General features: G+C 43.1%; 1 protein-coding gene across 1 annotated transcript in view; it reads left to right on the forward strand.

Moving 5' to 3' along the window:
* Positions 1 to 24,918, forward strand: part of LOC6037784 (protein AF-10) — a 45,606-nt gene that overhangs the window by 4,148 nt on the left and 16,540 nt on the right. Inside the window, 9 exon segments of the mRNA XM_038258670.1 lie at positions 5,916 to 6,485; positions 6,548 to 6,744; positions 6,805 to 7,661; positions 7,663 to 7,712; positions 7,715 to 8,078; positions 8,142 to 8,247; positions 19,614 to 19,757; positions 23,777 to 23,870; positions 23,873 to 24,569. Of these exon segments, the coding sequence (XP_038114598.1) occupies positions 6,131 to 6,485; positions 6,548 to 6,744; positions 6,805 to 7,661; positions 7,663 to 7,712; positions 7,715 to 8,078; positions 8,142 to 8,247; positions 19,614 to 19,757; positions 23,777 to 23,870; positions 23,873 to 24,569 (2,864 nt within the window). The 5' untranslated portion in view covers positions 5,916 to 6,130.

Below are 24,918 nucleotides of genomic sequence, written 5' to 3' on the forward strand. Positions count from 1 at the left end.
CTCCGGGAGCTTGCTGGGAAGTTCCGGCGGACGCAGCAGAGCATCGAGGAAACGTTAGAGGACCAGGAAGAAGTTGCCGCAGCGCGTGAGAAATCTGTGGAGTTTTTTACGGCTTATGGCCTATCTACAATCACTTAACTTAGAAAATTTCACTTAGCTTAGGAGTTTGAATCAATGAAAATGAATCTGATCTTCTACAATGAAAAGGTATAAAATTAGAAACTTGACGTATGGTTTGGAAAATTTCAAAATCTACGGTAAGTTGACGTATCCATATCAAAGGTAAACAAACAACTGCATAGCAACGTATATCAGCCCAGCAAATTTTCTAAGTTGATTGTGGATGACGACCGTAAGTTGTGTACATTTTCTAAGTTTTACTTTACTTAACTATTCTAAGCTAAGTGATTGTAGATAGGCCATTATCAAGCGGCCGAGGAACTGCTCGAAGTTCACATCAAAAACACAACCCCGGTTCGAGCAGTTACCCGGAAATCGAGCAGCGGCAGTCTGCTAGATGAGATCCGGCAGTTTTGCGAGAAAGTAACCGCAGCGACAGTCGGCCAGTTCGGAACTATTCCAACTTATCCGAATAGCAGCGCTCAGGTGTCGAGTTGCGCACCCCTCTCGGGTCCAACGACAACAAGCGACGGCCAGTTTGGAGCCGTGGGATGCGGCGATCCAAATGGCAAACATCGGTTAGATTGTGCGTCCGCTACGGACTCAACGACCGTTTCGTCGCGGGAAGAAGGCGAACTGATGTCGAATTGGTTCCTGCTTCCGGATCCCCGTCCCCGCATCAGGGTGTCGACCTTCCACCCTGGTCAAGCGACGTGTTATGACGGTAAAGATGGTCCGAGACGCCCATGGAGGGCGTAGAGAAGGCATCGGTGGAAAAGGCAACAACGCAAGAAAACAACGAATCGGAAGAAGTGGATGGAGCTGCCATCAACATGGCGGTGGACCAGGAACCGAGGCGAGTAAAGTGGAAGGCTCTTATGCCAACTGAAGCTCTCAGTGTTCGGGGAATCGACGTGGCTCTTCCCCAAGCATCACTGGAATCCAAGACCTGTGCCGAGCTCTGTCCCTTTCACGGAATCGAGGAGGAACAACTTCCGGCGATCGGGATGTCGACCATCAGCCCCGTTCGGCTGAGTTGTAATGGAGGTAAGGGTGGTCTGGAGACGTCCGCGACGGACGTAGAGATGGCACTCACAGGCGGCGAAGCATCACAAAATCAGGTAGTGCACCCAGCTGCAGAACAAGTGGAGGAGGTAATAATCAACGTGGTGGAGACGCAGGATCCACGAGGAGCACTGCGGAAAGCGCACTTACTGCCGACTGAACCGGTCAGTTGTCGGGGAATTGACGTGGCACTTCCTCGAGCATCGCAGGACTCCAGAGGTGTCTGGATTGGTCTGCCAAGCATCCAATCTATCAACACATCCAGCGTCCGTGCAGTTGGACCGGATGTCAAGTTCCAGAAAGAAAAGCGCAACATCAACGACGAGAGTTTCACGGAAATTGAAGGAGATCAATCGTTGGTCGACACTGATTCGACTGAATCGACGAGAAGGTTTGAGGACGTTGGAGGTTACGTCACGCTTCAGGGACGCCACGTTCTCGTTCAAGCAACTGTGGATTCGTGATCACATCTGGCACCTACTCAAGGTCGAGCAGATCGGAAACTGGACACACCATCAAACGGCGAGTGCTGGCGAAGGCAAAGGATTGCAGCTCAAGATCAAACACACCTCGAAGAAGATCGTAGCAGCTGGCGGAGTTGGTGGTTTGAGGCAGATGTGCCTCAAGGCGGGGGAGAATGTTCCGGTGATTTAAAGCCACTCTCCGGTCTGGCGATTTGGCAACCCTGCACATGTTGACAGGTCGCGCGCAGTAGACAAATCACGTGTATTATTGTTGTTCACGACTCGAAAGGAACGGACGCAAATAAAACAGTAGTTTAGTTGGTAAACACGGTCGTCTTTCTTTCCTCCGGGATCTCTCGCGTTCCGTCGGCCCAGTCCAAGGTCCAAACAACCTCCGTGTACGCACGAGAGCAAGCAGCAGTCAAGTGCTCTGTGCTCTACCTTTTTTTCGAAATTTTCGCCGTAGTTGATTGTGATTACCCGCGAGTTTGCTTCTCCAGCATACCAAAGGCCGGCCGTGGCCGTGGCAGTTCGAGTGCGGCCTCGAAAACCCGCGAAGTTCGTCTACCGGCCGTGTGCAAAAAGGTAAACAAAACAACGCCGTGTCGGCCGCCATTGCGCAGGGGAGCGTGAGCGCAGATGGAATCGACAAAAAGTTACTACATCCCGGATATGTTCCGCGATCACCAGTGCGAACCCTTTCAGGTACTTCCGGTGCCACAACATCCGCCAACATCCCCATCAGGAACGAGTTCCAGATGCTGAGTGACGACGAAGAAAACAACAACACCGACGGTAGCAGCACTACCGACGACGACGATGACGACGGGCGTGCACGGAAAAAAGTGTTGACGCCAAAAAAGAACAATTCTCCAAAGGAACGTAGACCACCTAAAATTTTTGTTTTGGACACGTTGGCGGGCGATGTTGACGAGTTACTGGAAGGCCTCGGATATTGTCTGAAATCGGTAAGTCGTCAGTGCAAGTTTACACATTTGACGAAAAGAACTTCGACCTGGTTGTGGAGAAATTGAAGCGTCAAAAGTTTTACACATTCGACCCCGTGCAAAAGACTGCCATTAAGGTCGTCTTGCAGGGGTACCAAGACCGCCCGATCTCCGACCTCAAGAAGGACCTCTCGGGTGCTGGCATAACACCGCGTGACATAAAAGTCCTCTCGCGGAAGACAACAGTCACAGGTACGCACACTCTGTACCTGTTGTACTTCGACCGCGGCACCGTCAAAATCCAAGACCTGCGACGGACTAAGGCGTTGGGTGGTTTTTGGGTAAACTGGCGGTTTTACTCCAAAAACCCAATGCACAGTGTTCGGAATGGCAAAATTAAGTGGAATAAATTGATAACTCCTTTATTTGACGTCCTAGCCAAATGGTGTCTTGGGAAGAGTTGTTGTACTTGATAAGGGCTATCTTTTAAAGTTATTGACATACAGGGTGACGACCTTCCAGGGTGTCAACCAAAACTAACTTTCTTGGATGACGATTAAATTGATTAAAAACCGTCAAATTCAAATCAAGATATCTAAAAATAGACACGGATAGACACGGAGATATTTTCAGGGAATATAGTTGAAAGTGTGTACTTTCAGGTGCATTGTTCGGTTTTGCGCCAAAATGCGCCATTTTGAAAACATAGCAACTTGAAAATAGGCTCAAAATCACATAAAAATGGTTATAACTCTTCAATAAAGGCTCAAAACATTTTGCTGTCTTCGGCAAAGATGTGTAATTTTATGTCATAAACAACTCTTCAGAACATAGTAGGCCGCTAAAATGTTAACGTTTTGAGTTATCACCAAAAAAGTGCTTTTTTGGACCATTTTTGCAAAAATGGCGTATATCTCGAGTAGATTAAGAGCTACAAATTTGGTGCCTTCGACAATCTTTCATGAAATTTTCTCCTCTACAACTTTGCCGAAAACACCAAAGCCCTACAACGTCATCCAAGAAAGTTAGTTTTTGGTTGACACCCTGGAAGGTCGTCACCCTGTATGTCAATAACTTTAAAAGATAGCCCTTATCAAGTACAGCAACTCTTCCGAAGACACAATTTGGCTAGGACGTCAAATAAAGGAGTTATCAATTTATTCCACTTAATTTTGCCATTCCGAACACTGTGCAATGGACGTAGCGCAATGCCACCGTTGTCAGAAGTTCGGCCACGGCTCGCAGAACTGCAACCTCCTGCCCCGCTGCGTGAAGTGCGGTGAAACACACCTCTCGGAGAAGTGTGCACTGCCGCGCAAGGCGGACTTGGGGGACAAGGCAGAGCAAACCAAGGCGCGCATTAAGTGCGCCAACTGTGACGGCAACCATACCGGTAATTACCGCGGATGCGTCGCGCGCAAGGCCTACCTCGAGGAGCAGGAAAAGAGGAAGAAGAAAGCAGCAGCATCCCACCCTTCTCAGCGGAATACGAGCTCTACCGTCCCTGAAGATGGACAGCGATCGTTCGCCAGCGTGGTCGCTGCTGGTAGCGGCGATGCGGCCCAGCAAGAAGTAACCGGGGAAGATCTCTTCACCTTGTCGGAGTTTTTTGCTCTCGCAGGGGAGATGATGACGCGGTTTCGGACCTGCCGTAAGAAGGCGGAGCAATTTGTGGCCCTCGGGGAGCTTATGATTACACATCTACAATAGATAAAAACTGTTATCTAGTTTAAGCTTTTTCTATTTCTATCCCCTTTCCTTGTAATTTCAGTAAGTTTTTTTTCAAATTTTTTCTTACTCTTGGTGATCTCTTAGTGATAAGTAATAATCGTTCCAAAATGGATTGAGATTTAACACACTGCTGAAAGGAACTCCAAAACTCTGTTATGTATTGCGAATGAACAAATTGTAACATGATTATTCACTAATAAAACCGAATTGAATTGAATTAAAGAAAAACATTGACCCTTGAAATCCACAAATTCGGAACACTTTTTTCTTCCGAATGTAAACAAACTTTGGATCTCTCCAGAAGTACATATTTTTAACAAAATAATGACTTCACACACTGAAACCAGTGAATCTAAAGCTTAGTGATGTTTTATGAATGATCTGATAACTTTTTTTTGTGAAAATATCAGTTAAACTCACTGCCGTTCTAAGCATAATTGTCCTGTGTAATTTTTGGTCGATTCTGACTTTTGTCATTTTTTTAGGAGCGGCCGTGGCTGACTGGTTACGGTGTTCGCTTTGTAAGCGAATGGTTCTGGGTTCGATTCCCATCTGCTCCCAACGAGAAAGTTAAGAACTCATAAAAAATTTGAAATGATGAATATGAACGAAAAATCAAAGTCGCTCGGGGCTGGGTTCGATCCCCCGTAAGCAAAAATGCTAACCACTAAGCCATGACGACTTGGTGAGCGTAGACAGGAATTAGGAATACTGTTACAGAGAGCGAGTTGTGGCGCTATAACCACGGCAAATAGTGTCATTAATGTTTATTGTTTTTGGAAGCAGCAAGACAGGTTTTAAAACTTGGTAAAGAAATGTTTGGCTTTGTAATTAAAATTTCGGGGATTTGAGATTCAAGTTACTTTTACACAGTTTAGTTGAGGTTGATTCAAGTTAGGTAGTTTTCCCAGAAAAAAGGCCGCAAGATCTATGTCCCTTGACAACTTAGATTTCATCTTTAATTTTCCAGTAAATTTATTTGATTTCCTTTAAATTTGAGATACGTTATAGGTTCCCTTTGTATAAATCTCAAATTAGTTTTAGGTTAAATCATAATTTCAGATTTCCTTTATTCAGTTTTAAAGTTAGATTAACGTAACTGCTCAAGTCATCCAAGTTCTTACTACTCACACCTACACTAATTTTCTTTCACCTTCCCCCTCCCGATCCCCTATATCTTCCGGTGGTGTTCATTTTGTATGCAATACTAGTTCGGCCACTACCCTTTTTTCCACAAGAAACCGGACTTGGACTGACATGAGGCCGCGTCCCCCACCTTGCTCCGTAAAACGAAAACGAAAAACGAAGAAACGTATTTCATGGCTGTTTTAAACGTTATAGCTGATTTAAGTTCACATCTGTGTTTGTAAAGCGCAATTTCAGTATACAATCCAATGTATTCTAGGTACTTGAAGTTAACTTACGTGTTAGGAAAGCGCTTTTAGATGGCCAATTTGATGCATTCTAGGTCCATGAAGTCGACGTCAGTGACTTCATGGACCTAGAAGCGCGCAATTTTAACCGGTCAAAAATACGTGCTCTTCCTGAAGTTAAATGCTAACATTGTTTTTTTTTCTGTTTCTTACAGGTGGTTTCATAATTTTAGTAAGTCAAAGTGATTAAAAATGGCTAATAAACATTTATTTCGGTGAAAGTGCGTGCAATAAAGTGAAACCGATAGACTTTGAATAGTGTTCGAGACTCTTTTTCTTTCCGTACTTGAATTAAACCCCAAATTTTAAAGCGCAACGGAACCTGCAAATCGGTGGATGGATAGCGCTTTTCCCTAGACCACGGGCCAGAATGAAGGAGATGGTCGGTGGTTGCTGTGTTTGCTCCGATGATCGGGGTTGGTCAGAGAACCCTCTGGTCTACTGCGACGGCCAAAGCTGTGCGGTGGCCGTACACCAGGCATGTTACGGAATCGTAACGGTCCCGAGCGGACCCTGGTACTGTCGAAAGTGTGAAAGTCAGGAGAGGTCGGCGCGCGTCCGGTGCGAGCTGTGCCCCTCGCGGGATGGTGCCCTCAAGCGGACGGACAACCAGGGCTGGGCGCACGTCGTCTGCGCGCTGTACATCCCGGAAGTGCGCTTCGGGAACGTGACGACGATGGAGCCGATCATCCTGCAGCTGATTCCGCAAGAGCGGTACAATAAAAGTAAGATTTTGGTTTTGTTGGGTAGGGAGTTGATTTGTGGAGTAACTTTTTGAACTTTTCAGCATGTTACATCTGTCAGGAGATGGGCAAGGGTTCGCGTTCGACGGCGGGCGCCTGCATGCAGTGTAACAAGTCCGGCTGCAAGCAACAGTTTCACGTGACGTGCGCCCAACAGTTGGGTCTGCTTTGCGAGGAAGCCGGCAATTATTTGGACAACGTCAAGTACTGCGGCTATTGCCAGCATCATTATAGTAAATTGGTAAGTTAGCTGATTCTTGAGGTTCTTAATGGTTAGTCTAAGCAATTTATCTCTCAATAGAAAAAGGGTGGCAACGTCAAGACGATTCCACCGTACAAACCGATTAGCCACGAAACAAATTCCAGCGACGGACCGTCGTCGCCCGAGAAGGAACTGGAACCGGCATCATCCGGGCAGCAGCAGCATTCCAGCGGGAGTGCCATGGGCGGCAACAGCAACAGTGGAAGTGGCAACATGAAGTCCAACAGCCGAATGCCCGGCGGAGAGCTGGGCGGATCGTCATCGGCGGCGGCCTCCTCGTCCTCTTCCTCCTCGAAGCAACGCAAGTCCTCGAGCGCCTCGAAGAGCTCCGCTGGTTCCTCGTCTACTTCGGGACCCACTTCGGGCGGAATGGTCACCGGAGGAAGCAACTCCCTCGGAGCGAACAGCCAATCGACGTCCTCGGCGTCCTCCGGCATGACCGGAATGATCTCCGGAAGTGCTGGCAGCAGTACGATGCCAGGAAGCAACAACAAAACCAGTGCGTCCTCGTCCAGCGGTAGCACCAAAGACAAGGACAAATATAGCAAAAATGTAAATAAAGTCTCCGGTACAAACAAGGGCCACGACAAGGAACCATCATCGTCCTCGTCGTCCTCCTCCTCATCTTCACAGCGGGACAAGAGCTCCAAATCGTCAAAGTCCAGCGGCGGAACCAACAGCAACAGTAATCCGAGTGGCCTCGGTTCGTCCGCAAGCAACGTCAACAGCGTCAGCTCAAGTTTAGGAAATTCACTCCCAAAGAGAACGACCCGTTGTCCTCGTCGCCCTTCGACAATGAACAGCTCGTTGTCAAACAAGCACCAGGATGGCATCAAGCAGGAAAAGACGCTCGCGCAAATTTCCTCCGCCGCGGCCTCCTCAGCCCGGGCGGCTTCCTCTCCCCGCGGCCATCCCAACGACACTCATCATCAAACCACCGCACGATCACCCGGCAGCAACAAGGACCTGCTGTCCAAGGAAGCGATAGCCAAATTTACCACGTCAAACTTCACCGAAACGATTGTCGTCAATTCCGACTCCGTATTCGGCACCACGAGCAGCACCTCCTCCAACAGCAGCTCCAACAATGCTGGTGGCCCAACCAGCCAATCATCCGGCATTGGTTCGAACATGGCGCCCACTTCGGTCATCGAGAATACACCGGGTGGCGGTAGCAGCAGCGGCAGCAAGCAGCTAAGCATGTCCGGAGGTGGAAACTCCTCGTACACGGGATCGGGTGTCGCGAAGAAGCGAAAGGCGGACGCCCGATCGACGCCGACCTCGATCGCAAGCGGCGATATTGATATTAACCGGTGGGTAGTTCAGAAGATTGTTCCGTAACAACAGCAATACATATTCTCTTTCTCGTTTTGCAGCGATCTGATCAAGGACGTAGCGGTTTCTCTCGTGCCATTGCCGCTGAACAAAAATGACAACATCGATCCGGCGTCGCTGAGTGGGTTCGAGAAGAGCATAAAGAAGGTAAGTCGGTTGCAGTTAATCTCTCGTGGTCTACGAATAGGGTAAGCCGGTTTCGTTGAGGAGAGATCAAAGTTGGACCAAAGTTTTTTGCTACGCGAAATCCCCTTAAACTGCTCAAGAAGCGCCAGCAGTACCGAGACTGCGCAGTAGCCTGTCCCATTTTGAGGTCATGTCGAGGAATTTCAGGTGCTCACTTCTTAAATGGTAGATTATGATGTTAGGAACAATGTTTTCTTAGACAAGAAAAAATAATAAAATACTTTCTCGCACCCCCTAGTCGATTTACTGAAAAAAGTCACTTTTTTGAACAAATTTTCTAACATCGCTTGGAATCAATACAAAAACTGTCTCGATCAGGTGTGTATTATCTTCAAACGATAGGTTTTTGTCCATAGATTAAGATGCACTATCAATATTGGACGAAAATTTAAGTTTTTGGACTCTCCCAGGCGGATTTGTGTCGAAAAATCGCATTTTTCGAAACTTTTTCAGAAATGTTCATTTAATTCAGGGTAGCCTATTTTTCCCAGTGAAACCAATACGTGCAGCTTGTAGGAAATTTCATGGCGAACATTTTTCTCTCTGAGAAAATGCAATTTCGACACTCCAGAGCCAAGATATTTGAGTTTTAGTGAGGAAAAAAGTGCCAATTTTCAAAATTTCTCAGAATTCTGAAGCAAGGCCTACTAATTACACGATGTAGCAAGCACATGTCTCAAAGGTCAGGGTATGCTTTTTATAGTAATTTTGGCCGCTGAATTCGAATCTGAAATCAAATTTCGTGCAAACAGTGATGTTTTCGATTCCCATCTGCTCCCAACGAGAAAGTATAGGATATATAAATCTTGAAATTCTGAACATGAACGAAAAATCAAAGTCGCTCGAGTCGGGGTTCGATTCCCCGTCCTTTGAATTGGTAAGCAAAAATGCTAACCACTAGGCCATCGCGACTTGGTGAGCTAAGATTGGAATTAGGAATACTGTTACTATCAAACTATATACGCGCTGGGTCCTTGTCCATTTGACAAGGGTTCGGAAGTTCTAAATAACGTTTGAATCCGATTGGTGCAAACGTTCTTCAGGGCGGGGCTTGTCGACAAAGCTGAAGTACCTCGCGCTCGGCTAGCCAGCGTAGAAATGGGTCACCGAAGCTCGGCAGAGCTAACACCTTCCAAATGCCTATGCGAGTTATTTGCATGTATAGAATGTAGATCTAAAAAATACATGGAAACAACTCAATTTGTAAGAAGCGGCCGCGTGGTCCCGTTTGGTTGGTTGCACACACACACACACACAACAGTGATGTTTTGGAGCTACACCCTTTTGGAATGTTATTTGCGTGTTTAAGAGGCAGTTTTTGTAAATATTGCTCGGTTTGTTCTAGAGTCGTATCGAGGTGCTCCGATTTGGATGAAACTTTCAGCGTTTGTTTGTCTATACATGAGATAAACTCATGCCAAAAATGAGCCCTCTAAGACAAAGGGAAGTGGGGTAAAACGGGCATTGAAGATTGAGGTCCAAAAAACATAAAAAATCTTAAAATTGCTCGTATTTAAGTAAAACTTCATCAATTTCAACTATCTTAGATGCATTTGAATGGTCTTTTGAAGCACTTCAAAATGAGCCATAGACATCCAAGATTGGTTTAACTTTTCTCATAGCTTTTGCAAATTACTGTTAAAAATTGTTTTTTTAAACCTCAATATATTTTTGCAACAGCCTCCAACACCCATACTCTTTTAGTTCAAGTTAGGGAATTTCATGGACTATAAGCCTACGGTAATAACTTTTGGCCAATCGCAGTTTTTCTCATAGTTTTTCGATTTTTCTATAACAAACATTTTACAATGTTAGTTATTGTCCTGTTGTTTAGTCTCACTTTTGTCATATTCGAAATCCTCGGAAAATTCAAACTCCAAACTGGCATGAGTTCATCTCATGTATAGACAAACAAACGCTGAAAGTTTCATCCAAATCGGAGCACCTTGATACGACAACAAACCGAGCAATATTTACAAAACTACCTCTTAAACACGCAAATAACATTCCAAAAGGGTGTAGCTCCAAAACATCACTGTTTGCACGAAATTTGATTTCAGATTCGGATTCAGCGGCCAAAATTACTATAAAAAGCATACCCTGACCTTTGAGACATATGCTTGCTACATCGTGTAATTAGTAGGCCTTGCTTCAGAATTCTGAGAAATTTTGAAAATTGGCACTTTTTTCCTCACTAAAACTCAAATATCTCGGCTCTGGAGTGTCGAAATTGCATTTTCTCAGAGAGAAAAATGTTCGCCATGAAATTTCCTACAAGCTGCACGTATTAGTTTTACTGGGAAAAATAGGCTACCCTAAATTAAATGAACATTTCTGAAAAAAGTTTCGAAAAAATGCGATTTTTCGACACAAATCCGCCTGGGAGAGTCCAAAACTTAAATTTTCGTCCAATATTGATAGTGCATCTTAATCTATGGACAAAACCTATCGTTTGAAGATAATACACACCTGATCGAAACAGTTTTTGTATTGATTCCAAGCGATTTTAGAAAATTTGTTCAAAAAAGTGACTTTTTTCAGTAAATCGACTAGGGGGTGCGAGAAAGTATTTTATTATTTTTTCTTGTCTAAGAAAACATTGTTCCTAACATCATAATCTACCATTTAAGAAGTGAGCACCTGAAATTCCTCGACATGACCTCAAAATGGGACAGGCTACTGCGCAGAAATTTTACGAGAAGGTGAACCGTTCCCGTAAAGATTTCGTGCCGCGAGCCGACGTGTGCAGGGACAACGCGGAAAACCTGATCGTGAACAAAGAATGATTGATAAGCTCCTCTCCCAGATCCTCTGCCGTCAGCTGTCACCCCATGCAAGGAAGTTTGTGGGGCCCTACCAAACAGGCTTCACTGGAGTGCGCGCTACCACGGACCAAATATTTTGTTTCCGACAAATCCTCGAGAAGTGTCGTGAGTACAATGTGTGGGCATCACATCTTAATCGATTTCAAGGCGGGCTATGATACAGTCGACCGCGAGCAGTTATGGCAGATTATGCACGAGAACGGATTTCCGAATAAACTCACTCGGCTGATCAAGGCTACCTTGGATGGTGTGATGTGTCACGTGCGTGTTGCGGGGGATTAAGCGGATCACGCCGAGGGCTGCGGCATGGTGATGGCTTATCCTGTGCGCTTTTTAACATCGTTCGAAGGGCGGGCATCGAAACGAGTGGCACGATCATGAACAAGTCCTACCAGCTGCTTGATTTTGCCGATGACATCGACATTGTGGCAAGAAACCAGGAGGCGGTGAAAGATGTTTACATCCGACTGAAGGTACAAGCAATACGTGTAGGACTTGGCATGAATACGACGAAAACAAAGTACATGAAAGGCAAGGGCTCGAGGGACGTCGGCTTCCCAAATCTCACCCCTCTAACTGTGGATTGTGATGAGTTGGACGAGTTGAGCGAGTTCGTGTACTTGGGATCGCTGGTAACCGCCGACAACGACAAGAGCATAGAGATTTTTGGACTCGTATTTTTGGTGGGAATTGTGCGTACTTAGGATTACGGGAGACCCTCACATCGGATCGAGTGCAACGCCGCACGAAGCTGACGATGTACAGAACACTGATAAGACCGGTAGTCCTCTATGGCCACGAGACCTGTACGATGCGGCAGGAGGACGAACGTGCCCTTGGAGTTTTCGAACGGAAGGTGCTACGAACGGACTACGATGGAGTTCAGGTGCTTGACGGAGTGTGGCGAAGACCCATGAACCACAAACTGCACGCGTTTCTTGAAGAACCAAACAAAAAAATTCATTATTTCATTGATATTTTCCTTTTTTCATCTTCAAATTCAGACCTTTTTAATATTAAAAAATGTCTGAGTCACGTGAAATTTTCATGAAAATTTATTTAGTTATAGATTATATTTTTGCTTAGTTTTCAAATGAAACTTTTTATGGGGGAAATGAAACATTTTCTATGGGGCTCAAAATGTCAAAAATAAAACAAAAAACTAAAGTAATGTTTATCATTTTGGCTAGAGAAGACTGTTAAATCTTGTTTTGATTTGGATTCCACAATAATTATGTTTTTGATTTAAAAATGCAAAATAGATATATGTATTGTGGTTTTTGAAATAAATCGAAATAACAGCGCGAGTGTTTTTCATCTCGCGAAGCAATTTCGCGTTGTTCCATTTCTGAGAGTATCTCAAATGTCACACGCAAAAACCAAAACAAAATTTCGCCGCGGCACCAAACTGAAAGGTCGCGAGTTGGGTGGCAAAAAGACTCGCGCCGCGATCAACATGAAGCATGCAATCTATCCCGAAAATTTGCCGGAAATCGTTTTGTGAGCAATACCACTGCCATGGCCATGTCACTGGGCATGGATTCAGTGAACCTAAGGGTCAACCTTTTCGGCAACGTAACCAAAACTGCTTTCATTTTGCGCCCCTTCTGTTACTGGAACCGACTGAACCGACAGAGCAGTTCTAGTGACAGCAGAAAATAAGTGTACTTGTACTTAAGATTCAGAACAATAATTTCTTCAATTTCTTAGCATAGATCCATCAAGCATTTTTCACCAACGTAAACAATGTCTAGCCATCTAAACAAAACATGCCAACACACTGATTTGAATTCACGTAAACTTGCATGACTGATTTTTCGCGACAGTAATCATCGCGAGAGTTGAACTCGCTCAATTCGGTTTAGTGCCGCAACGACAATACATAATGGAATTAAATCAGATAAAACTTTTAATCTTTATAACTCAAATATAGAGCAGTTCTCTAAGAAATCGATCCTTTTTTGAATTTTAATTCTTGTATTTAAAAAAAAAAACAAAAAATCAAATTATTCGCTCTACAGCATTGCCAAACAAGCCATTTTGCATCATTAGTTTGTCCATGTTGCACGCACACACTCTCACTTTAAATTTCTCGATAGGAAGTGAGCAAGCAAGTTTCTATCAACAGATTTACAAAATAAATGGTTTAAACTGTGAAAATCAGCAAATTGGATGGAATTAGGAGCGAGTGTTTCAGGTGATAATTTCATGTTAACACAATCTTAGGCCGTTGCAAATATTTTTCAAAGTTTATGTCCCTCGGCTCTGACCAAAGTCGAGGGGGCTACAAGCCTAGGTTTCAACATGTGGATGAAAAAAGTGTTTTAAAATGAATTTTACTGACGTAGGGGAAGGTGGGGCAAGACGACCATATGGGGCAAGAGGAACAATCGATCGTACGGCCGTAATTATTACAATATTGATTATTTCCAGTATGTGGAATTGTTGCTAGCATTGCAATCAACTGATTCTACTAACACATAACTACCAAACCGACGTAAACGCCACGGGACATAAGATTTAATGAAGTTTTTTCAAAACCTTTGTTTTCTTATAATATTTGCGAAGTACAAAATAAGGCTTAGGGTTCGTTTTAAGGCTCATTTTATCAAACTGCTATTTTTCCTAGATCAGTACCCAAGTAACAATTTAAGTTTTAAAACGATCTAGAAGAGATTATTAAGAGTCGTTGGCCAAAAATTGTTATAAAACATTTTAGTCCTACATGCTGTATTAAACACGAGTTAAAGCTGAGTTAAGTGCAAAGTGGACTATTTTAGGAGGTTATGAAGATCAATTTTCAAGGATATTTTAAAACGATATAATCTAGCAGATAAGTTTTAGCAATGTCTTCAAAGACTCTTGCTGAATTAAATAAATCTTGTGTAAATGATAAATGGTTTTGGAGTATCCTGGAAGACTTCTTAGCGACTGAAATAAATCAAGATATAAATGGAACAGCTCTTGAAGAAAACCAAACGTGCCTTAACTAGATCTTATTGAATTCAAAAATATTATCATCAAAACCATTCTGTCTTATGGTGTACCCTACTTGATAAACAAGTATTAGAAAATTATACAAGGCAAAAATTTACAAGGAAATATAGTGTCCCTACTAATGATTTCCACCTATTATAAAGTATGATTTAACTTTTGGTTATTTTTGTTGAGAGCTTTTAAAAAATCTTGTTTAGGTGGGGCAAAAGTACCATATGGATTTTTAGTATGGAAAAAAATACGAATCGCTGCAACAACATATTTTGTTGAGAAATAAATACATAACAGTATTTAAAAACTGATAAACAATTGTAAAAAAAATGTCCATGCAAAATACAGTGATATTATGAAAATTTCCTTTTTTTCATCAAAGCAATAATTTTTTTTTGGTGAAAACGATCTAATTTTAAGCAAAATATTATTATTTGATCTAAAAATGAAAGAAACGTTTCAAATACATTCTAATCTGATGTGTCCAAGTGATAACAGTTCAATTGTTAGCAAATTAACATGAGGGCTTTTGTTAATTTGATTTGGTTAACCTCGGTGGATTTTCTTGAAATAATTCGAACTGTCAAAAATCCACCAAAGCATCTACCGGTGGATACTTTTCTACCACAGATTTTTGTGCGATCAATGTGGTAGATGCTTTGGTGGATTTTTGACAGTTCGAATTATTTCAAGAAAATCCACCGCGGTTAACCAAATCAAATTAACAAAAGCCCTATGTTGTTTCATGCATTGTTCCTCTTGCCCCAACGGGTTGTTCATCTTGCCCCACTGGTTGAGTAGAACGTACGGAAAATCAAAATTTTTAAAATCAATTTTTTACATTAAAAAACAGGATTTTTAAAAAAACTGAGACGGGCTGGAGGAGCTGGTCGAGTTCGAATCGTCGTCGCGCGCTCTTGCCTTGTAACTTTTTTTTAGTGATTAATTTCGGTCGAATTGCTTGGTGACACGGATTGATCGATTCGTGGTTACTCCGGGAACGTCGTGGTGATCGAAGATTTGTTGGCTACCGTTTCGTAGTTACGAAAATCGCGTTTTTAAATCGTGATAATTCGGCGATTTAGTTGCTTTTCTCCACGCGTTGCATTTGCATGGTGATAGTATTAGTGAAAAGAAATTGTGTATCACGCACACCAAGTCATGCCTAAAAAGTCTCTGTGTTTGTAGAGAACCTTTCTGTTTGTGATCGAAAGCACTTGGGTTGCATTAGTGTGTGTGGCCCGAAAAGGGTGGTAAATGGGAGCCTTTGTGATGAGGAGGCCGGAAGAAGACCAAAGATGCTTTTGTGCGGTTCTGCTTCTTACTGTGGTTCGTGTGTGCGCTTTTTGGCTCGCCGATGACATGGCTCGGCGGCGCGCTGTTGCTGGTGGAACGCCACAAAATCGGGTGAGCCAATTCCAATAGGAATTTGTTATGTGAATGTAGATGTGTGAGCGTGAGTGCATGAGTGCAGGGTTAACAGGTTGCCAGATATATCTGGGAATGCCAAATTTTTCAAGTGTCAGCCAGAATAAACATTCACATATATGTTGCCAGATTTTCAATTTTTGACCATTTTGAGCAACTTTATGATTTTTTTGACAAATTTAATTCAAATTAAAAAATAGATTGTAGTTTTCTTTGATAAAATGTAAATTCAACATCGTTGAGAACATTAATCCAGTTGAAACGTCTGAATTCTACAAACTTTTGAATTAATTAATATCCTCCTTCCCCTTCACCATTAAGAATTGATAGATTTTCATCTGTCAGATTTTTCCAGATTTATATTTGATACTTTGCATGATTTTTTTTTTAATTTTGACCTGGTAACCATGCATGAGTGAATGAGATTGAGCCAAAACAACAGTTACTGATCCACACAACTATGTTTGAATGTGGTTGTAGATGTTGTTTAGAAAGTGTTGCCAATTATCATTCAATGTAATATTATTATTATTATTTTTGTGATTATTTACTTATTTTATTTTTATTTTTAATAACATGTTTGTTCAAGGTTGTTATTTCAAGAAGCTTTTTTAAGTTTTCTTTTTTATGTTGTTTCGGCTCATAAGTGAACGGTTGCGTGAGAAAATCTGATAATAACTTTAATTTTCAGCTTCAAGGTTAAATAAGTATACAAAACATCACGACGCCAATTGAATTGGCATCGCGTTCACGGATACTCTGCAACGTGTTTTTCGGAGCCGTTTATTTGATATTTAATTTCCATAAGTCCTTCTTTCATCATCGTTGATTGGAAGGCACGTCGCCGGTTTAGTTCGTTTAAGTTATTGTTTTAATTTCATTACAATCGGTTACGTGGTGTCCTGTTTTCTTTTCGTTTATATTCGTTGATCGTAATAATTTACTCTAACTGGCAGTTTTAGTATTAACTCAACAAACTATCGATTTTATGAAGAGTAAAGCGTCTTTTATTTACTATTTTTTAAATTTGTTCGCGCTATCTAATTTGTACAAACAGTAAAAATATACTAATAAGTCCAGCCCATAGCACTACTGCTCGGTTGGCACGCGTCCGATTAAAAAACTTCTTTTTAAATAATCAATTATTTATCTTTCCGCAGCCGGCTGCCTAAGATTTAAAATGTTCAACCGATAAACAAAATGCTCATGGTCACATCACTGCCACTCGTGAATCCTGACCTCATACCCATCTACTAACCCCCCTCAAAACTCATGTGATACTTTGTCGGAGAAGCAGTCGATTGGGCGGTCTCTATCACTCAAGTATCGGACTAACATTCCCATCCACTTCCCCGTGACTCTACCACTGGTCGTGGCCGGCGCCGGTATTGATCAGCATGATAGGGGCCTTTGAGAAGTTGCGAAGCGAGGAAAGATAGCACCCACTCATCTTCCACGGCTCGTGGATGTAACTTCTGGAGGTCCTGGTCAATAACGGAGTAGCAACTGCGGGTGGGCACTTATGCTTATGCTATGCTTATGCTAAAAAACAGGATTTTTAAAAAACTCATTCTATCAAAGTCTTAGTCAAGACCTGGAATAAGATGATTATTAAAGAATCCGACAGATTTTAAACGTTTTTGATGGGTTTTAACGAGCATTTCCTTAGCTTGTTACACTTGCCCCACTTTCCCCTACAGTTGCTTTCCAATTATTAGTTTTGAAAATATCGAGGTATTGACGGATTTTTTTTCCCCAAAAAAATTTTTTTGTTGTGGGACTGTATATTGGTATTTCATGAAAATTTAAAATGTTTTCAAAGGAGTTCAAACATGCTAAATATGATTATAAACGCGGGAAAATGCATTTTAACTGGTTTTCAGTTGGTTAATAGTAGTTTATGCAACAAGTTGCAAAAAGAGGATTTTTTCAGCACGAGTCGTACATCTATCCAACGAGGTTCACCGAGTTGGATAAATACGATGAGTGCTGAAAAAATCAAGTTTTGCAACGAGTTCCTTACAACATTTTTTGCAATTTCGAAAAACACTCATTGAAATTTTAAGTCAAATTTTCATGTATTTTGTCAATAAATCGTTTAAATAAAAAAAAATCAAAGTGTTACTTTTCGAAACAAGTGCTAAAAAGTTCAATTTTTCAGCTCCAATTTGAGTGCTGAATAGTAGAACTTTTCAGCATTTATTTTGAAAAGTGTTGCTATTCGATTCTGTTATTTTTGGTACTGAAAAGTAGGCTATTTCGTCATTCAAGAATGACAGGAAAAGTGAGCGGTTTCACGACGGAATTGCAAAAAATAAATTATTAAACGAGAGCGTTCTTTTATTACGTAACGCAGTTGAGGGGAGGGGAGAGGGTAGGGTCAAAGGCCGTGTTACGCTCCATACAAACATTTTAAAATTTGTATAGAAATTTTGTTACGAGGGGAGGGGGGTAAAAAAACCAAAATTTTGCGATACGTAATAAAAGAACGCTCCTTTTTTTAAAGAGAAGCGTCAAAAAAAATCTGGTGCTCGTTATTTTGTTATTTTTCTTTATTGGCTGTGATGGCTGTTATGAAATTTTGCAAACTTGTCCGAGTGTTTATCTTTGAGTTCATAATCAATTTAAATCGATGTTTGTTATATTCATTTTAATAACAAACTGTCTTATGGGCTGTTCAAATATAGCATCCATAGTTTTTTTTTTCATTTCAGACCCTTTTCTCCTATCACGTGGTTATCATATACTTTCAACATTAGCTGTCACAAAATAAGACCCCCTTTCCAGCTCTATATTTGAAAAGTAATTTACAAACGACCCCCTAACCAGTGCTAATAATTTGTACAACATGTTGTATCACACCCCGAACACACAATCACGTCATCGTCCTTCCCATACCTTCACCAAACATTAAAATTCACCGCCATTTGGCAGTCATCATCCCCGGTCCAACCCAGGCAAAATCAGATTTGAAATATCCGCACATCAACCCCTCTGCCGCACGTTGAATAGAAGGTAGAACGACCCAAGCCAGACACGACGACGACGACGACGACCGAACCGCGTTCATTACTCTCTCTCTGTTCCATTCGTACGCTGGTTGTTAATTCATCCTTTCATTCTGTAAAGGTATTCGTCTCCTCGCCATAGTGTGTTGAAACCACACAAACACACACACACACGCGCAGCGTGTTACTGAAGGGAGCAGGACATCAGCATTTCACCAAAGCGTGCGATTTCACGAATTACGTTACAAATGTTGATACATGTTTATGGCTTTGTACGAGGTGCGGCGTTGCGTCATCTCTGAATGTATCGTCAATCTGGGGACTCTGCAAGGTATGGTGAATGGAGAAGAGCGGAAAATTTTGCCAGGATTTTATTACTCTCACTTTTCTCTGGTGTTTGCCCTAACGGTATCCTTGTAGATGTGAAGGGTACACAACACTCGAGGTAAAAAACAGAAATCTCAAACTGAGAAAGGGCAAACAAAAACCAAGACCGAAGCTGTTGAAGTTGCAAACAGGACATGTGCTCCTCGTCTGCACGCGCCTCCAGACGTAATGTACTCGAGTTGTCGCGTAACAGTCTGTTGTAACAGTGATTTGTAATAATCGAAAGTGTACTCCCAGTGGGATGTGAATCGATGAGTGTTTGGCTTGTCCCAGGACATTGTTCAAAACACCAGCGGCATTGATTTGGGATTTGCATTCGGCGGTGACCTTCACAAGGCAAAACAATAAAGTGTGATTGAACCTCCCCTGTGCAGTGTCAGGACATCTTCGAGGATGAAACACAAGAGCCACAAAAAGGAACGGCGCGAAAAGAAACGCAAAAGGGACCGAACCGCGGACGATGAAGTGTGTTTTTTTACTACCAGGGTAGGGAGCCGCCAATTGTGTTGAAAAGTTCCCCCCATTTTAGAGGTTGACCATCAGCGCGCGCGCTATACTTTATGTCCTGTAGACAGCATTTGCATATTCTGCCCATTGAATGATTATTTTTTTGTGTGTGCGGAGCTATACGATGTACTCTAATGTGTTTGTTTTTCTCTCTTTCCCTCTTAATCGTGTTTTTATTACGCAGGCCAAAACCGAACCAAACTCCCCACTCCAGCCGACGACGACGAGCGGGGATCCTAACCTGCAAAACGTGAGCCCTAACCTGGTGCAGCAGACGCAGCACGGTTCGAACGTTATCTCATCCTCCTCCATCAAGCATCAATCGCAGGTGAGTGCGCTTGGGATTTGGGGGTTTTAATCGATATTTTTCAATTGACAGGTTATGAACGGCTCGAAACAGCGTCTGTACCCCAGGTTAGAAGCAGCTGATTAAAAGTCCCAGTGCAAGCGTGAGACCCTAATCAGTTCTGGCACGAGGGTTCTTCGGCGAGACAGCTAAACATACCCGCAATGCAACTAGAAAATTTCAGATGCAAGGCGATCCAATCGCCGACCAGGTTTACGGGGATCAAGGGATTGGTAACTCGGGACGTGGAACTGCAAGTCTCTGAATTGGAGGCACGCTATCTCGACGTCATTCTGGCTACGCCAAATCGTACAAAAATGTGACGATTACCAGATCCCGACGTACCACCTGTTCATCGATTTCAAAGCCGACGACTCAGTCGACCGCTATGAGCTATGGAAGATCATGTACGAGAACGGCTTCCCCGGGAAGTTGATCAGAATGGTGGAATCAACGATGGATAGAGCGCGGTGCAGCGTGAAGATCTCGGGTGGCCTCTGTTCCAACATTGAGCTTGAAGGTATTATGAGGCAGGCGGACTTCAAATGCGGGGCACTTTTTTCAACCGATTAAGCCAGCTCATCTGCTATGCCGACGACATGGACATCGCGGCAGAACGTTCGAGGTGTGGCGAAAACGAAATATCTGCTGGCAAGAGGAACCGAGTCCCTTAACTCGCGTATAGGACCGAGCGTGACGATCGACGGCGACCAGTTTGAGGTCGTGGATGAGTTTGTGTACCTCGGATCGTTGGTGACGTTGGACAACAAGTGCAGCAGGGAAATCCGGAGGCGCATCATCACCGGTAGTCTGGTCTAAGGTCTGGTCATCTTTCCCGGCGTACACAGTGCACCATGTACGAAACGCTGATAAGACCGGTTGTTTTCTACGGGCACGAGATGTGGACGATGCTCGAGGAGGACCTGCAAGCGCTTGAAGTTTTCGAACGGCGATGTATGGAAGAGAGGATGAACTACAAGCTGGCCCAACTCTACGGCAAGCTAAGCATTCGGAAAGTCGCCAAGGCTGGCCGGACATGTCGCAAGAACGCCATATAGGTCGGAAGCATGCCAACCAAACCAGAACATCTATCCGGTGAAATTGGTGTTTAACTTGGTAGCGGTTGGAACGCGGCGGAGGGGGGCGCAACGTGCGAAGTGGTTGGACCAAGTAGAGGAAGATCTTCTAAGTAAGTGTGGAAGTTCTGCAGTGGAATTGGAGAGTAGCAGCTCAAGTCCAGCGGCAGCGCATCTGGAGACAGCTCATGTGCCGGTTGGAAAGCAACACCCGCACAGCCCGCATATGGGAAGCAACGCCTGTGACAAGGACGCTTTCTACGAGCTTTTTGAACAGGAAGTGTTCAAAAAACGACGTCAAGATTGTCATCGGCGACTTAAAGAGCGTTCCGGTTGGCAAGAAGAAAGAATTTATACCGGTTCTGTGACTAGAACCATGGTCATACGTAGTACTTTTATTCAGCACAAATTTCTCTAGAAGTACACCTCGAGATCACCGAACAACACGAAGACCCAAATCAACCAAATCATCTGTGACGAGTGAATCCGTCAGCGAAACTACATCGAACGCCACAGATTAATTGAACTGTGTTCGACGAGGAATGTCAGATCGATTTGAACGAGAAGGAAATGGCACAGGACGAGTGTACTGCACAATATTCAAGAGAACAAGGACACTAGGGTGGTCCAAATCCGGACTTTTTTGGAGCTACCCCTTGAAATCAAAGATTGACCCATCACTAGGCTAAATTCCAAATTTGAGCTCATTCTGACCACGGGAACCCCTCCCTCCAATCGCTTAAAGATTGTATGGGAAAAATCATCAAAATATATGGAGAAAAGCAACTGTTTTACTTTTTTACCTGTGGAAGGTGCCATAGTTAACCGATTCTTACCATTTCTTAAATGTAGAACATTCATTAAATTTAGATCAACTTTCCCGAAGACACCGTATTTTTAAGATTTTTCCCGCGAAGTTATTAGCGCCCAAAACTGACCATTTTGCGTGGCCAGCTGTAAGGGCTACCTAAAACGATGTTTAATTCCAATTCGCACACGCACGTGTCTCTCTCAGGTTCAAACTCTCTCACGAGCTTGCTCGCCTGCCTGTTACCTACAAGCGTCGTTTTCGTTTGCTCTCCGCTGCGCTGCGTTTCTGGCATGTTTATTATAATTTCCAACTAAAATAGCAGGTTTGTTTTGAGATATATTTAGCATATGAATTCTTAGATTATGTCAAACTTAAAAAAAGTGCACTGAAAAATATAATTTGAATAAAATGCAGCCTTGGCTTAGCCTCATTTAAAAAAATTAAGCAAATGAACTGAGTTTGTTCGTTTTTCCAAGCATTACAAGCAGTTGTTCGTATATGCTCATTAGAAAGAATGATTCAATTATTAAAAAAAATCTTCAGGTAATACAAATTTTGTTTTGTTTACTCTAAATATCATCCGACCAACTGCTTGTCCATTCCAAGGCAATTTGATTCCAGATATAAAACTAGCTAGCTCAACAATCTCTATTTTTGAGGCTTTTCTTTTAGACATCGTTGCACTTTTTGGATGTTTCGGAATCTGACATAAACTTCTAATAATCGTCAAAGGCAAAACATACCGCAATTCGTTGTAAGGAAGTTTGTTATATTTTGTATGGAAATTATCAAAAATTGTATTCTCTCACACACGCTCTGATAATATGATATCTATTGTTGATCACATATTACATTTAATTTTATAACTCGAAATATATCTTGAAAATTATAATAAACATGCCAGAAACGCAGCGCAGCGGAGAGCAAACGAAAACGACGACGACGACAAAAGTCTAAGCAGAGAAACAGCGCGCGCTTGTAGGTAAACAGGCAGGCAGGCGAGCAAGCTCGCGAGAGAGTTTGGACCTGAGAGAGAGCACGTGCGTGTACGAATTGGAATTAAACATCGTTGTTAGGTAGCCCCTTACAGCTAGCTGAGCAAAAATGGTCAGTTTTGGGCGCTAATAACTTCGCGGGAAAAAATCCTTAAAATATAGTGTCTTCGGGAAAGTTGTTCTAAATTTAATAAATGTTCTACATTTAAGAAATGGTAAGAATCGGATAACTATGGCGCCTTCCACAGGTAAAAAAGTAAAACAGTTGCTTTTCTCCATACATTTTGATGATTTTTCCCATACAAACTTTAAGCGATTGGAGGGAGGGGTTCCCGTGGTCAGAATGAGCTCAAATTTGGAATTTAGCCTGGTGATGGGTAAATCTTTGATTTCAGGGGGTAGCCCCAAAAAAGTCCGGATTTGGACCACCCTAAAGGACACGTATAAATAGTTGTGAATACAGTAATCCTAAATCTTTCGAGACAAAAAGCATCAAGAGTTGGATTGCCAAGACATGGAACAGTTGAAACGGATTCAACAAAATGTATAAGCTCTACAAATGGCTCCAGGCCGCTAGCCGAAATGTGCCGGGATTAAGATGGGGAATCTTGCTTAACGAGGCGATCGAAAGGTGGAAGTAGCATTTCCAGAGCACCAGGAGAAACGACGATGACGGTATTGTGTACGGCGGAGACAAGCCAGCACCCTCGATGAGGGAAGTTAAAGACGCCATCAAAAAGTTGAATGAGCAACAAAGCAGCAGGAAAGGATGGTATCGATGCGGAACACATCAATATGGAACCGGAAAAGCTGGCGATGCTACTTATCCGGCTCGAGATAGGATGCACACAAACTGAGTCAGCAGAATATCAATCCAATTAAAATTCAAGTCAATATAAAATACATCTGATGATGTTTTATGTGAAATTAAGATTTGGTTGAAGCCGAGTAGGTAGTTGTTTCAGCAGAGTAACACGTGCATTTTTTAAAAAAAGAAAGGCAACTGGCTCAGGTTCCTCTTTAAAATCTTGATTAATAAAAGAAGCTTCATGTACTTATTTTCTTAAATCCCTTAAAAATAAAAACAGATACAAATTTACTGCCTTGTTTCTTCCCCAGTCCAACTCACCTCAACTTCAGCAGCAGCAACAACAACTTCAACAACAACAGCAACAAAACCAACCGCACACACCCAGTCTAGTGGTGTCGGTTCCCTGTCGACAGCTACCGTACCTGGCATAAATCTACCGACGAGCAACAGTGGTAGTAGTGGCAGCAGTTCCACCACAACCAGCAGCAGCAACAACACCACCAACTCAAACAGCAATGTCCCGCCGCCGACGAGTAGTCAGCAGTCGGGTAGCAGCAACAACAGCAGCAGTAGTGGCAACACCCCCAACATCATCTCCCCCGGCCAAATGCCACCAGGGTCGAGTCTGTACCAGCAAATTGCGCACCGATCCGGCTCCGAGCAGCTGCTGAACGCGCACAGCACCAACCGGTCCAGCCCGGTCATCCAGCAGCCGGCGCCGAGCCACGTGATCCAGAATGCGGCCCACTCGATCCTCGAACGGCACTCGCCTTCGATGAGATCGTCACCCTCGATCATCACCAGCGCCAGCTCGCAGCAGCAGCACCAGCAGCCGCCGCCACCACAATCGCACAACAATCTATTTTTGACCGCGGCGATGGACCTCAACTCCGGCAGCAGTTTGTCCGGGGGCGTGTCCGTACTGCAGAGCATTTCGCCCGTGCCGCCGATGAGTGCCATACAGAGCACGTCGTCGTCTCCGATTACGCCCGGGGGCGATGGCGGTCTCAAGATAACCTTCGAGAAGCAAGCGCCCACGACGAACGCCCGCATTACGGCTCTTCAGGAGCAGGAGCAGCAGCTGGCTGGGCGGAGGTCGAGGTAAGCGAGAGTATTTTTTTGTTTTGATTGGTTTTGGTTTACATACATTCATTATTATGAGATTTAGTTAGCATGGTGTTTAGTCAGGTTGAGCTTGTAGTTTGCTTTTGTAGATAAGTTGAGCTTTTGCGAAATACAAACCAACAGTAGGAACTAACATCGACATTTTTTCACAGAGTCGGGCAACATTCTGAATTTTACAGATTTCCTCAAAAGGACATTAAATTTTCATTAGAAACCCACAGATCATAGTTTATGTTAAGGTAAAAAACTAAAGTTAATTTAGTAGATTAAATAAAGCTGGTTTGTATTTAGCAGTAAGTCATCACAATTCCTCAGTTCCACTTTT

This window comes from Culex quinquefasciatus, chromosome 3 (genome assembly GCF_015732765.1).
Source record: "Culex quinquefasciatus strain JHB chromosome 3, VPISU_Cqui_1.0_pri_paternal, whole genome shotgun sequence".
NCBI classification, from domain to species: domain Eukaryota; kingdom Metazoa; phylum Arthropoda; class Insecta; order Diptera; family Culicidae; genus Culex; species Culex quinquefasciatus.